General features: G+C 39.5%; 1 protein-coding gene across 2 annotated transcripts in view; it reads left to right on the forward strand.

The window, feature by feature from the left end:
* igsf21a (immunoglobin superfamily, member 21a) overlaps positions 1-13,998 on the forward strand; it is a 202,053-nt gene extending 188,055 nt beyond the window's left edge. The window contains exons 7-10 of one of the 2 annotated variants that reach the window (XM_072452172.1): positions 131-222; positions 3,441-3,633; positions 8,436-8,474; positions 12,894-13,998. In XM_072452172.1, the coding sequence (XP_072308273.1) occupies positions 131-222; positions 3,441-3,633; positions 8,436-8,474; positions 12,894-12,970 (401 nt within the window). In that variant the 3' untranslated portion in view covers positions 12,971-13,998. The remainder of the gene's footprint in view (positions 1-130; positions 223-3,440; positions 3,634-8,435; positions 8,475-12,893) is intronic. The other variant, XM_072452173.1, reaches the window with a different exon arrangement.
* The last annotated feature ends 925 nt before the right edge of the window (positions 13,999-14,923 follow it).

Genomic DNA, 14,923 nt, shown 5'->3' on the forward strand with positions numbered 1-14,923 from the left:
GCCCCATGGCCTTAATTGACAGGAAATTGTATTTGTCTCCCTGCTCAGACAAAACAAGTGTCGGCAGAGATTTCCTTACTACGATCAGCCAGATGACCTTTATGTCTTCTCTCTCTCTTTCTCGTTTCAGCTGCTCCAAAGGGCCCCAAACTCCTGATGACCCCCACCAGAGCCAAAGTTGGGGACACAGTGAGGATCGTAGTGCAAGGATTCCAGGTAGGGGTAAGCATGCAAATGATCAGATTATTCATCTAATTTATTTATGAGCTTGAGTTTGGACATTTCCCTATGTGATGCACAGAGTTAGTAGAAATACAATAAAAAGAATATGCCTACATGTTGGACATCTACATCAGGAAAACCAGATGTGGCCTAGTCCAATAAAAAAATAAATAGAATGCATGTAAACCTGGGAAGTACGATTGAGGCATCTTGATTCAAATCTCAAACATCCCGAAAACACAATTGGAGAGGTCTGTTTGTAATCATATTGCTGCATGTAACAGTGCAGTCGATAAAGACAGCAGCAGATTAGGAGAGGCATTCAGTTGTAACTGAGGTAAGAAACAGATACAAAAATATTAGATGTATTTGGACATGTACTTACTCGTTTTAGATCAGCAGATATGACAAAAGATGGTCTTTCCACCGTGGACTGGTACATTTGGAGTCTCAATCAGGCTTGGACTGGCTATTGGGAGCACCGGGGGAACTTTTAGGCCAGTCACTGTCAGACTTGCACAACACAACGCAGTCCTAATATCACATTTCTACTGCCCACTCACTCTCAATCAGCTTCCTCTTCCTATGCCCTGCTCTGCTCTAGTTAATTGCAGGCCATTCATGGCCGGGCCATGTCAGTCGACAGAGCAATGCTGGACAAAGTAGCAATATCCCGCAGCCGCCGTGCCGCAGCCCCCATTCTCATATTTGTGTAATACTTCTGATAATGTTCAGACAATTGAAAAAAAAAAGTGCTGACATGATCTCAGCAAAGAGCAAAAACCTCAAAAGTTACACAAAACATGGGTTCAGATGTCCTGATGCAAATTTGTGAAAACTGGGTGGTGAGTTTTGGGGCCACTTTAGACCTCTGCTGTTCACTGTGCCACGTCGAGGGGCGGTTCTGATGCCAGGCTCAGACAGCACCTGCCGGTGCTGTGCCGGAGCGGTCTGGTTGCAATGTGTCGCTCACACAAAGGTCAGACTGTCGACCTCGCAACACCACGAGTTCACGTGATAACTACCATGTCCTGGCAAACAAAGCACTATTTTCTCACGGTTTTGGATGGTGTTCACTTCAGTTATTTTTCATCTTGATGTTTCTTCAAACAATGGGTAACCAAAGAAGTTTCATTTTGATTTATCTCTCGTTGGCCATGGTCTCGAATAACATGGCATAATGTACATGTGCTAGTAAAGGTTGTAGAGTGAATAAATAGGTTTGATTTTGAAAAAACAAAAGGGATGCATTTCACCCTCATATGATTTCCTGCAGGAGTCTGGTGAATATTCACCGCACTGTGCGGTCTGAGCTGCTCTCACACTTTTAATGCTACGAAAACACTGCGGTCACTTCCAGTCCAGGTCTGTGTTTGTTTGCACAATGGAGAGGAAATTCGAGCGTGTCTTGAAATTGAATGCTCAAAGTAAATAAGGTGTCACTTATCTACAGTATGTTTTGCAGACGTTTTATATGAATATGGTATGATTTTAGCAGGTGGCACAAATGCAACTTAGAAACTTCACCAAAGACATTTAAAATACTCCAGTCTGAGTAATCCACCTATAACCAAGATACTGGGTGGTTAGTAGAACAGTGAAAGCCCTTTGGAGCTAATCTTACTTTATATTAACCAACAAAATCACCCCATTGTCACCCCAATGTCATGAGCTGATTCTTTTCTAGAGGGTGATACCATTATCTCTCAATGACCTTTGCTGGTTGGATTGGAATAATATCATTCTCTTATGTGAAAACACTCCCATGATATGTTTTGATATTTCAAATTATTATGCAGCCCTTTGGCCAGGTTTTCAACAAGTCCATTCTAATTAACTGTTTTTTGAAAGGTCAGACTGTACAATTTATTCGTTTGAGCCAACAAACATGCTCCAGACTCGTTTATGCTTCTGCATGAGAAAGTGAACGCTGTTTGAAATTGAGCAAAAGCCAAAGAGTTGCTCCAAATTCACTCCAGTAACAGTAAATCTACTGCTTTTGAGGCCAGTGAGTGGCTTGTTGACATCTGATAGTCAGTGATCCTGGTGCTTAAAAGGCTTTTAACATTTGGCAAATATGTGCTGTTCTTCTCTCAGCCTTGCACTGCGTAAAGTTTTGGCTAAAGTTTGCAAAGTTGTACAGTGCATTTGGCTCTGTGTATCAGAATTTATCATTTTGCTTTCAGCGTCCACCTTTTTTCCATTGTATTGATTCTTTGGCCGGACTGTGGTAAATGTGCTAAACGCAAAATAAAATTGAATAAGATCCAAATACAAATTATGTTTAACAACAGGATCTTGGCAACAAATCTTGCCTTTATCACTCAATAGATTTATTTTTGCTCTATAACTCACATTATATATTAAATAGTATGATACTTACCAGTTCTGATGCTTAATAGTAAGTAAGTAAGTAAATGTTATTTATATAGCACCTTTCACAGACAGAAGTCACAAAGGTGAATAATAACAAAAATACACCCAAATATAGGAAAGAAAATATGTTTATAAAATTAGATAAAATTGCCATCCAGGTTATGTCAATTGGATGGATAAAAATGTATCATGAGCATTATAATGAATAGAAATATATATATATATATATTTTTGGGATTTTTGTCATGCAAGTGCCACCTAATTTCGGCACATAGAATAACCATAGCATACACTGGAGTTTTTAATGATCAAATGAAGTGGTCAAATCCCCTCAAAACATCTATTAAATAAAAAAGAATAAAGTATAGCGCATATTCAGCAAAGGTGATTACCCGTCCCATCACACAAGGGTCATCAATATAATGCAGTTTGAAAACCCTGATCTGACCTTATATTGCTGGGGTTTTTATTCCAATATACCATGGATTATAAAGAAGAAATAGCCTTTGTCCCTGGGCTCTGTATGTGCGAGTGAGTATGGAGGACTCAAATCCTTACTCTCACATCGGATTCCTGTGTTCTCGTATTATCCTGCATATGTCAACCTTTGGCGAGGCGGCGGCGGTGGGCCTTCCTTTAAATTTTAAAATTGGTGTGAAGGGCACTCCGGAGCTGAGCGGGGAAACAGTTGTAAAGTGAAGCGTTGATTACTAATGCATGTTGTTAACTCGCAGTTGCATTAAGGGAAAATTGGAGCCTTGCATTATTCATGTCTATCCTTTGCTCTAAATCTCTTGGTTGAGCCTCTCCTGTTTTGTCTCCTCTCTACCTTGTTCTGCTAGAATGAAGTGTTCCCAGAGCCGCTGTTCACCTGGACGCGAGTAGGGGGTCGGCTTTTGGACGGCAGCGCAGACAAAGAGGGAAGGGAGCTCATTCTGGAGCGAGTCCCGGCAGAACTGAACGGGTCCATGTACCGCTGCACAGCACAGAACCCACTGGGATCCACGGACACGCACACACGGCTCATAGTGTTTGGTAAGACGCACAACCCTGCACGAGGATATACTGGGTAATATACATGCTAATGCAATAATACTAAACGTGATGTGTTGCAAATGTTGATGTCCATGAGCTACAAGTGAGAGCCGTTGACATACAGAAGAAATGAACAGTTTTAAATCCAAAACTTACTTCAAATCAAAAGGTATTGAGATGTCACTGAAATCCATGAATAGGTATAAATATTTTCCTACTAAGACTACAATACATGCTGCTGCTGCTGCTGCATTGTTGCACCATAGGCTATACATGTATTTATGACGTCTGTTCTATGGCAACTGTCCTACATTCTCATCATTCTAAAACCCATGGATGGCCACTACTAGCACAATTATCACACAAAAAAATTATACAGTGGTAAATAAACTTCTCCAGCCTCAGACATCCAAAGTTTCCTCTCCTCACAACTCTAGGACTCGTTAGAAAATGTATTTTTCCTTTGCAGTTTCATTTCTGTGAAGATAGAAGATAGGTTTAATGCCCTACAGCGGAACATGCCAGGCAAAGCAATAACATCCACATGGAAAGAAAAGTTTGTTTGTTTCTAGCACACTCTTTTTTATCTGACAATGGGCAGAAAGGGTAGTCAAACATGGTGTGCAAATAAGTCTTTTATGTCTTTATAGTTTAAAGAAGACGATTCATTATTTAAAGCAGCCATGAATATGCAACAATAATCACAGACACTTTACAATTATGCATTAAACTGTCAAAGAAAGAGAGAGAGAAACAAAGAAACAAAGCAAACCACTACTATCATACTTTCTTTTCTTTTTTTATTCTTGGGGTATTTATGTGACAGATTATCTTTCTGAATCATTCATACCACTAATGTCTGTGATTAATAAGATATGGCGTCCCTAATAGTCTTGACAACACATTCTGAAGCTGCACTTAGTGAGGAGAACTGAATGGGATTCAGTAAATCTTTGATCAATGGCCCATTTTCCGCTAACACACTGGCAGTGGCATCAAAGTGCCATTATGGAATCAAAGCGAATACGTGGTGAACGGTGGACAGATCCAGGTACGTTGTGCCGGAAACCTGGACATCACTGGAGACTGAAAGAGATTTGACGCTAAAATGCTTTAAGTATTCATCATGGAAACAGAAAAAAAGGATATTGTGGGCAAAATAGTGGGGGGGGAAAAGGTAAAGGTTCCGTTGCATGGTTGGAAATACAAAATCATTTTGAAAATCATGGATGCCCCTTCATTTAAACTGTATTTATGGCACAGAGATGCAGTATTACAGAGGTTAGCATGTTTCATCCTTTGAATCATTGATTTTTGATGGTGAACAACTTTCTGTCACCGTGTGCTGGCCTCTCATAGACGCCAGGATCTCAAATCTAGAAGTCATATTGATGGCCTCCAAAGACCACAACATGTGCATAAACATAAAGTCCGCTCAGTCAGCAACCTCTTCCATTACTCCTGTGTGACATAAGTGCATTGCTAATGTTCAAGTCATAAGTCTGTGAAATTTTAAGCCATTTTAAAAGTAAAGTACCACTTTGGAGAGGTGTTACCTTGGGAGGTGTTTCGCTGGGAAGAGCACTAATGTCTATTTAACACCCTGGTGCACCCTTAGGTGTCATGGTCTCTGTGGCAGAGGCAGCTGATCTGTCTGCTTTGCTCTGTGTAGATCAGCTTCACTCACACTTAGGAGAAGTAAATGGTGATTAAGCGACCTTGGCAGCGTCCCCTGTGGCCGTGCGATCAGACACTCCTCTCGGCTGGGGGTTGATGAGCTGGAAGTATTTGGGGGCTTGGCTGAGTCTTCAATATACATCACCAGAAATAATAGAGTGTAATGATGGTGAGCTGAGGAGAGACTCCAGCAGAAATGTCTTGATGATGTGCATTTTTAGCCACCCTCTGTGATAATAACCTCCGATTATGTGGAGTGAGTCAGCCCTGAGTGGCCAACCATGCCAAACTGCCACATATGCATAAACACCAAATATGAATTCAAATGCAAATTTACAGCCGAGGCGAGCGTTCAGAAACTATTCTGTTCCCAGGAAAACAGTTTGTTTCCTTTCAGAGAGGAATCTGCTAGTGCTTGTTCAATGGGCCATTATCTTACAGTGCTGTGATGACAGACCTGCCTTTCACTGGTGTTAAAAGCTGAATCTTTATGTGTGCAAAATTGCTTATTTCCAGGAGGAATGCTTGTTTAAGTAACTGATCACTGCAAACACTTCTGCCTCCTGCCTCCATATTTTCTTTTGGGATAAAGATGTAACTTTTTCACAAAATCATAAACCAAATGTTGCTGTTAGTATAAGTTTTTACTTTAAACTGAGCGGCAACTAGCAAACTACACTTTAAAATCTGCATATATTGTAGTATACTATAAAGTTTACCTACATGTCGTAGTACACTTAGACACACTTCATTGAACCACAAGAAAAATTACAATATTCTACAGAATGTCAGCTGTTAGTAATATTACCATAATTTTTGGGCCATAGTGCGCTCTTGAATATAAACCAACAAAATGTACAACAACCTGCGGCTTGTTGACAAGCCGCAGGTGTCCACGTTGTAAAATGAGATATTTACACATAAAGCTGGTACACGGTGGTGATGTGCCAGTTTTCTTTAGAACCGCAGGTCTCGCGGTAGGTCTACTTAGACTCATTTCTCAGTAAATGTGAGTATGATTTTAATAAAACACGCGGCATTTTGAAGTATAACACACAAAGAACACACAGAGCTGTCCCTACTGCCCCCTCTGTCCTTGATTGCTCTGTGTGAGCTGATCTACCTGTGTCTGTGGCTTCACATCTGGTTCATCTGGTCCTGAGCTCGTACTTAGCGAGTGAGTGTTCCGTCCGTTGTAACATGAGATATTTACATAGAAAGATTGTCAACGGTAGTGATCCACGGATTGTCTACAAGTCGGGCCAAGAAAGTCTCATTTCAATGCAGCAGGTTTTAAACTGCAGACCACCGTATATTGTATGTTTGTGTGTCTTTGTGTTAAGCCGCGTCTAGGTTTACTTCCTCATTAGACCAATTTCTCTGTGAATATGAGTCTGAGAGTAAAAAAAAAAACACACAGCATTTTGAATCTTAAAATACAGAGAACACGACTAAACAGTCCCCTGATCAGTCACTGATATCTTCTTCTACAGTGTGTCAAATGCTTGCGCTTCTTGCTAGAGGGCCCCCCAGTAGCTGTAAGAAGGGGAAAAATCTATAAAATAAGTGTCTACACAATGGAACTTTATATGTTTTACTGATACAAGATTGACATTGTTCCACATTTGTTTCCCTCTTCTTTGGAGTACTTCCAGAATTACAAAACATAATTTTACAAAAATGAATAATACACAGCAAGCCTCTGTTCCTTCCTTTGCAATGAAAGTGAGTCTGAAAATACGGTGCAAAGTGCATTGTGGCATGTGGACTCCCAGCAGCATATTAAAGATTGTGTCCATTTCTCTCAAAGACTCGGTTGGACTTTTGGGCCCCAGCCAATGGACTCACTGTTGTTGCTTGTTTCAGCTATTTGTTTCAGCTCTGTGCACAATGTTTCTGCTAGATTTATTGCAATGGAATCACAAACCTTCTAATCATCAGTGGCGTGCAGTCAGAGCAATCAAGGAGATCAATAATTGGCAAATAAAATCTAAAATGATATATAGTGTGTCACAACTATATATGAATTATTCTAAAATATATCCAAATATGCTTGTTTTCCCCTCACATCTGCTGTTGAATCTTGGCTGAACTCACGGTGTCTTTTACTGGCCGCTACTGGCCACTGGGCAGTACTGCGCCAGAAGTATGTTTCTGCTCATAGCACAGCGGCTCAGTCTATGGCCGTGTTCAGAAGCTGAATAAACTTGTGTGGGAATCAAGGATGTTTGCAAGTTTGGCCCTAACTGGGCATGTGCAGAGGAGAAGCAAAGCAACAGCAGCGACAAGTTTCAACAAACAGACTTAAAAACGATCAGTGTTTTAGCTAAGGCTCTGTTCAATGACTAGATGTTAGTTAGAAATACATAAATGTTGTCATTCTACAACATAGAACACTAATGACGTAATGACGGTGAAGGCTTATTTAATCTATTTAGCGCTTTGATAAGATGACTGTTTAGCTCAGTGAGATAGGCATGTTTCCTTCATGCGGAAGGCCTGGGTTCAAAGCCCACCCTCATTTTATTTTGTTTATTTATTCATTTTTTCACTTTTACGTTATCCAATGAATATTGATGAGCACCCCAGGTCTGCTTGCTCATCCATAAATCTATACTGCTAATCAAGTCATTTAGACCTACAGCCATGTTCTGCACAGGATTCTTGAATTTTTAGCAGCTCATATTTCAGTCTCTCAAAAGTTAAAACTCTTCTACATGTCTCAAATATCCACTGTGAACAGAATCCGACTGTTAAACGTACATCACAAGTCTAATTGTAATGTCTAAAAATCTTCCAGTCCCATCTCAGGTCTTTTGAAAATATTGTGTCAAGAATTGGGGATGAGGAAGTTATAGTGATATATATCGACTTAAATCACAAACATCACAAGTTCCTTAATACTCCAGTAATTGCAATGCAAAGACATTTGAATGAAGGTTTTGCATGATCAACTTTTTGAGCTTGTCGTTTCATCATCAAAAACACCCATCATTGCAACTGAAACTTCAGCTTGTCTACTTTATATAAAATAAACATTGCCCTTTCTTCTTTCTTTTTGGCCTCATTCTATTGTTGTTGATGAATATGTAAATAAAGAACTTGCTTTTCTCTCTTTTTTGCAGAAAACCCAAGCATGATGAAAAACACACAGAATCCTAACAGTAAGTAAACCGCCATCATCATGGAACTGTCCCATTCATCTTTAGCTACAGTTTTGAGCACTACATAACAGTCAGATTAGCCTATACCTGAGCTTATTTGTGTTAAGCGTGTGCTCGTTTGCAATACAGAAGCAGAGTTTCCCAGGTCGTAAGGCTGATCTTAAGCCCTTGTCCGACTTAAATCTGAACGTTATGACCACCTCAATGTGCAGGATGTAAACAGCGTGTGCCACAGGCCGTCTGAGATGCGGCGGTGCTTACCCACTGCTGTGACTCTGAATAAGCCGGGCTGCAGCTCCTGTCATGCTCCTGCTCGCTTTGTTTCATCCCTGATCTCATACACAAATGTGCTCTCTTGTCACGTACATAGAATTTACAAATAATCTAAGACCGCTGTGAAACTAAACAAGACTGAAGTTCTTCTGCTATTTGTAGAGGTTCTGCAAACACGGACTCAACATTTCCTGTGGCACTTAACAAACAAAGCTCTTTGTGTATTCCAGATACAGAAGCAGCTTTATTGTGACAAGGTCGGCCAATGGCAGATCATTTAATGCTGCACAAATAACGCAACCCGTTTAGATTATTGACGCAGCTAAACTTAAGCACATATGTTTCCTGGCAACAAGTTCTCAAACAAAAGAGACACGACAAGGCCAGAGACATTGATTGATTCGCATTCTAACTTAATTCTTTTAGGTATTATACAAACAGAAGTATTCTACGTACAGTTAAAACTACAGGTGGACTCTGCTGCTATTTTGAGCTTAATTTCAAAGCCATAATCAAAAATAGTCTCTTCAAAGATAAAGACCGATTCAGAATAACATTGACAACTCTAATTCTATTAACATCATAGGGTCGACAATATAATTGCGTATGACACTAATCCAAGCCAGAATCAATAACCACTTATAGGCCATATAGCGTAATGACTGTGACGCTGGGCTAATGTTGATTGCCGTTACACACATTTCAAAGGTAGAATGGCTCCAGCGCATGTACGTGTGAGGAACATTTACCCTGAGCATAGTGAGAGCAGCTTGTAAGCAGATGGCAGACGGAGCTTTAAGCAAAACTGGTCTTGTCACATTCAAACAAGGTAGTAGTAGACAACAGCTGAACCGACCCCTAACTACCAGACAGTAACTAGATATTTACTTGTTAGTAGCGATTCATGGAATTGCTAAACTTTCCAAACTGTACTGGGAAATTACTGATTAGACTAATGACTACATCCATTCATAATATATTAAATACATCACAATACATTTTATATACAACCCAGGGCCATATTCCATGTTTAATTTTCACTTCAGTTCCTAATTTTGGAAATAACAAGTCTCACTGAACAGAACAAATCTCCCATTTTGTTCCATTATCTCAAATGGCTTTCCCCTTTTTAGTTTGTGCTTATTTTCTCCCTCATTTTGCCGGCTGGTCGTATCTTAGGGATGCAAATCTAAATATGCAAATATGTTGGTGAGCGCACTCGCAGGTGTGTCGTTGCAAGGACAGATTCAGGTCAGCCATGGACTTTACATGCAAGTCAAATAGGCCCGGCCCCGGAGGTCAGCACACTCAGGATTAGATACTATTAGATGACCGGCTCCATCGCAGACCGCTTCCAGAGCCAGACAGAAAACACTGATTTGTGGTCAGAGTAATGCTCATTCATCTTTGTCAGAATTCTGTTTCCAACATGACATTTCAGAGTGTAGGATAATGAATGACATGAGTTGAATTTAGTCCAGTGACCGAGCGGTAGAACTGTGCTGCAGGGGTGAGATCTGAAGTGTGCAACGCTGGAAGAAAACTTAATTCAAAATCATAACGGATTATTCTTATTTAGTGCTTTCCTGATAATCAAAGTAGTCTATATATGTTTTATGAGAATAACTGGGTAAAAAATACATTTGAAGACTTAATGATTTAATGTCTTTATTCCAGGAATTATGTAAAAAGCAGATTTTGAATAAAGTCAAATGCAATCTATTCTAGACTATAAATCAATCAAAATTAATGATAAAGAAATTATTGACTATAAAGAGGAGTGGATATCACACATGCGACCCATGTGTCTTGACAGTTTGCTGCATGTCCTTCCCCAGTCTCACCCCCATTTCACGCTATACTGTCCAGGCCAATAAAGCCTATGGGCCAAAAAAAAAACATTAAAAACAAACAAAGACTGGCATTTTGGGCAATTTTCCAAAAGTATTCAGGTCAAGAAGACTTGTCCAAACAAATAAAAATGCAACATTTAAGATTGAGTCATCTCTTCGCAAAAAGAGGATGTTGCTCCTCAAATCAGTCCCAGTTGTCCTTAAAAAAATTGGTCTGGCAGAAGAACAAGGAACCAAGTGCCAAGAAGTGAAGGCAAGCAGATGGTCCATGACTTCTCCAGTTTAAACTGTAGGGAGCGATGATGATGGCTTCATGATTGAATGAGCTCATTACAGGATGCGATGATCAACTATTGGGGGACACTTGTTTCATATTGTCATAAATGTCAATAGATTTCTAAAACACACATTTTCAGCTTGACGGTTAGCATTGTAGAGCTGTTGAAAAGTCTAGAATAGAGTAGATTATAATTGTTGTTTGTATGATCTACAGGTTTTTCATTTACCCCTTAACAATGTATTGACAGAGCTAGTGCCTATAAGAGCAATGGATAATTGTCAAACTCTGGCTACATTAGAGATGTGCTTTAAACGGCCTGTACAAGTGTCATGAGACCTGCAAACACACATTTCTTATTGATCGACGCTGCTCAGAGAAGCAACGTACAATGTATCTGAAGAATTTCCATTAACTCCTCGTGCTGTGGACAGTATTGGTAATGAAAATGTAAATTCCAGCAATGGCTGTTGTGTAGTCCATTATCATAATGTTAGTGGTGTTTAGTGCTCATTGCTAAGCGTACAGAGGTGCTTCAGAAGTGTTTCACTTTTTACAATTTTCCACTCACTTGCCTATTAATGTGCCAGAACAGTTATTTTAGAACAGAACAAAGAAACAGTTTGCATCGCATTGCAGCTCTTGTTATACAGTACAATGCTTTCTACTTGAAATGATACAGTATTAAACACACAAGCCATATCAGAGAGTCAGTAAGGTTCATTGAGAAGGGAGTTTGAAATTTTACAACACACAATTATCCTCTAAATGTCATTCTACACGTGTATCACTGGTGTATATCGGTTTTCACTTTAGTTTGGGCAGAAACATTGGGGAGAAATAAAAGTAACCACAGCCTACTTAGCTTTGAAAGACTTTTTGATGCTTCACAAACTTTAAAAGCGTCTTTAGAGACCAGGTTCAACAGTTTCACCAATATCTGAGAGTGCATTTCACTTTCTCCTCTAAATGAAAAGTCTGATGTCCTGAAACAACACAAATATTATCAGATCATTTTCCATCTCTTGGATCTTTGCCAGTATAAAATACTTGGCAGGTGGACAAGACAAGATTGCCTTTAAAAAAGAAAAATATTTAATTTAATGGTATTATAAGAAACTAGTATAGTATTTGTATTGTCAGTGGTAATAATACAAATATATTAAAAGGTCTAAAAGAGCTAGATCACTGTACAGTCTGAGAAACCGCTGTGAATGGATTTGCTCTTTTAATATTCCACACCTTTTTTGTAGTTGACATCATTTGCTTTTTCATTCGCTGGTCTTGGCATTGATTCAGCTGCATTGAGGTACATTATCCATCAATATGAATACTTTTAACATTTAACATGACATTTAAGTTATTCAGGTGGTTTTATTGTCATGGAGATAGACAATAGATAGAAAGTTTAATGCTGTTAAATATTCCAGGCAACACAATGCATCTCCATGTAGACAAGCAGGTGATAAACCCCGTTCTAGAAAAGGGAGTTAAAGTCAAAACTTGCCACTCAACACATTTTTACTTAAGTCACAATTACTTTGTTTTTGCCTCTAAGTTTCCAAGTTTATCTCATCAAAGATAATTAGACACATGTGCATTATTTAGTAGATTAATGAAGACCTGCATTGTAACTGTAATCTAGTGGGAGTCCGTCACCCACTTGTCACCAAGGAGATTTTTGCTTTGTTTTACAATATGGAATTAAACGTACCTTGCTTGCCTTTTTCAGTATGTTATCTACAAAAATGTGCAAAACACACATTCTTACTTTAGGACAGGGCGATTTGACCTGTGACTTGGCCTAGGGGCGTCACCTTGAACATAGTACATAGTTTTATCACTGCGGAACATTCCAGGGAAAACAGGTGGCGGACGCTCCCACAGAAAAGTTACATTGTGCAACTTTAAAGCACTTTTAGACTTAATACGAGTCCAAAACATTCCCATTGTTTAACCTGCTGCTTGATTGAGTCTCGGGAAACGGTGTAACTTATAATGATGTTATATTTTCAGATGGAGCTGGTCATCTGGAGGTCGTTGGACTTACGTGGATGACCCTCGTCCTCACAGTGACCGCTGGACTGACGTGAAATCTCCTCGACTTGGACATTGTCTGCTCCACACACACACACACGCGCGCGCACACACACGCACACGCGCACACACACGCACACGCACACACACACACACACACAAAGACTTCTTACTCAACGTCTATTAAAAAAAACAAAAACAAACAAAAAACAGTACAATCCTTCAAGCCTTTCTTCAACTCTCCCATGCGTCCAGCGGAAAAGTGGCAAACCAACGCAACATTTTTTGTACTGAAAATTATAATCATGACAGAACATGATGATCTAGGCCACTCGCTATATAAGCCCCACCCATTTACACCTTATTTTTGTTTTTCTTGTCCGCTAAATGGAAAAAAAAGGAATGGAATTTATTTGTGATGTGACTGAGACTGGACAACAAGACCGTCTGCCCTGGGATGCAACACGATGAAATAAAACGGCTTTTTATTAATATATTTTTGTTTCATTTTTGGTTTTGATGGCCTGGAATGTACAAAAGGTAAAGTGAAACTAGAAAAAAAATTAAAAATCATTTTTGAGTGTATTTTGTGTACATCAGTGTAAATATTGAAAATAATTAAAGAAGATATATGGGTCGGGGGCGGTTCTGTGGGGATAGTCACATCTCTTTGTACTTCATCCATGTTGTCAAAGATGACTAATAGAACAGGAAATGTATAATGATTTGAGCTTTTATATCAATATGTCTATGAATCTTCGAAGACATAAAAATTGCCTAAAATGTCAGCTGTTTTAGGGGTCCTGGTGCATGTGACATTCTTTCTCAGTTCTTGACGTGTTGCGAATGACAGCACCGCACCTCATTGTCACCGACCTGTAATCCAGCTATTTAATTGTGACATAACTATCTTAAGTGACCCATATTGTGTACAATAACTACTACCCAGGCATCTGCAGTATCCTTGGGCCCATTTTCTTAGCCGTCATCTCCAGCGAGGCACTCACCTGAGGCAGTGTGTGTAAAACAGGGTTGTTGCATTTGTTTCATTTCACCTGTATTAAAAATTGAGAGATTATAAACATTCATGTTGACTTGGTTTTACTTTCTTAACATCTTGCAGTTGTTTATTTTGCAATAATCCTTGTATAGGGGTGCACGGTGGCGCTCTTGCCTCCCAAGAAGGAGATCGTGGGTTCGATTCCCGGACCAGACCAACATCACATGATCTCTCTGGGTGGAGTCTGCATGTTCTCCCCGTGTTACCGTGGGTTCTCTCCGGGTTCTCCGGCTTCCTCCCACCGTCCAAAGACATGCATGTGTTAGGTAAAAATTGGTGACTCTAAATTGGCCCTAATGAATGAATGTGAGCGTTAACTGTCTGTAATGTCTGTGTCTCTGTGTTGGCCCTGCGGCCACTGTCCAGGGTGTACCCCGCCTAAGGCCCGAAGTCACTGGGATAGGCTCCAGTCACCAGCGACCCCGAAAGGGAACAAGCGGTAGAAAATGGATGGATGGATGGATCCTTGTATAACTCTGACACACTTTTAGGTTTATATATCCAACCACAATTAGCATGAAATGTGTATTTACTTTTATTTTGTCTAATATTAAAGGAAATAATTATGTTGACACTATAATGCACTAAAATAAACCCTATAAATGTCATCAATATTTAAGAGAAGTAAAAACAAAAAAAGTGTTCTACTGATGGATCTGTGTGTGGAAGTGGAAGTGGAAGAAAATAATGCTTTCCAAATTAATTGATGGAAACAAAGTGATGGAATCAAAGTACAACTAAAATGTTTTGATATCTACGTTAGTACATTTTACATTGGGTTAGGGTTACTTTTTACTCTTATTTCGCTACAATTCAGAGCCGGAATCCACTACATTTATCTGGACTTAAAAGTACCTTACTTTATTTGTTTGAGACCCGCTGAAATGGACATGATGACATTCTACCTAAATATTTAGAATCAAAGTCTGTTTTTTTGGTAAAATCCCAG

This window comes from Eucyclogobius newberryi, unplaced genomic scaffold, assembly GCF_026437365.1.
Source record: "Eucyclogobius newberryi isolate DKJ021-1_F unplaced genomic scaffold, fEucNew1.0.hap1 SCAF_19, whole genome shotgun sequence".
Classification (NCBI taxonomy): Eukaryota; Metazoa; Chordata; class Actinopteri; order Gobiiformes; family Gobiidae; genus Eucyclogobius; species Eucyclogobius newberryi.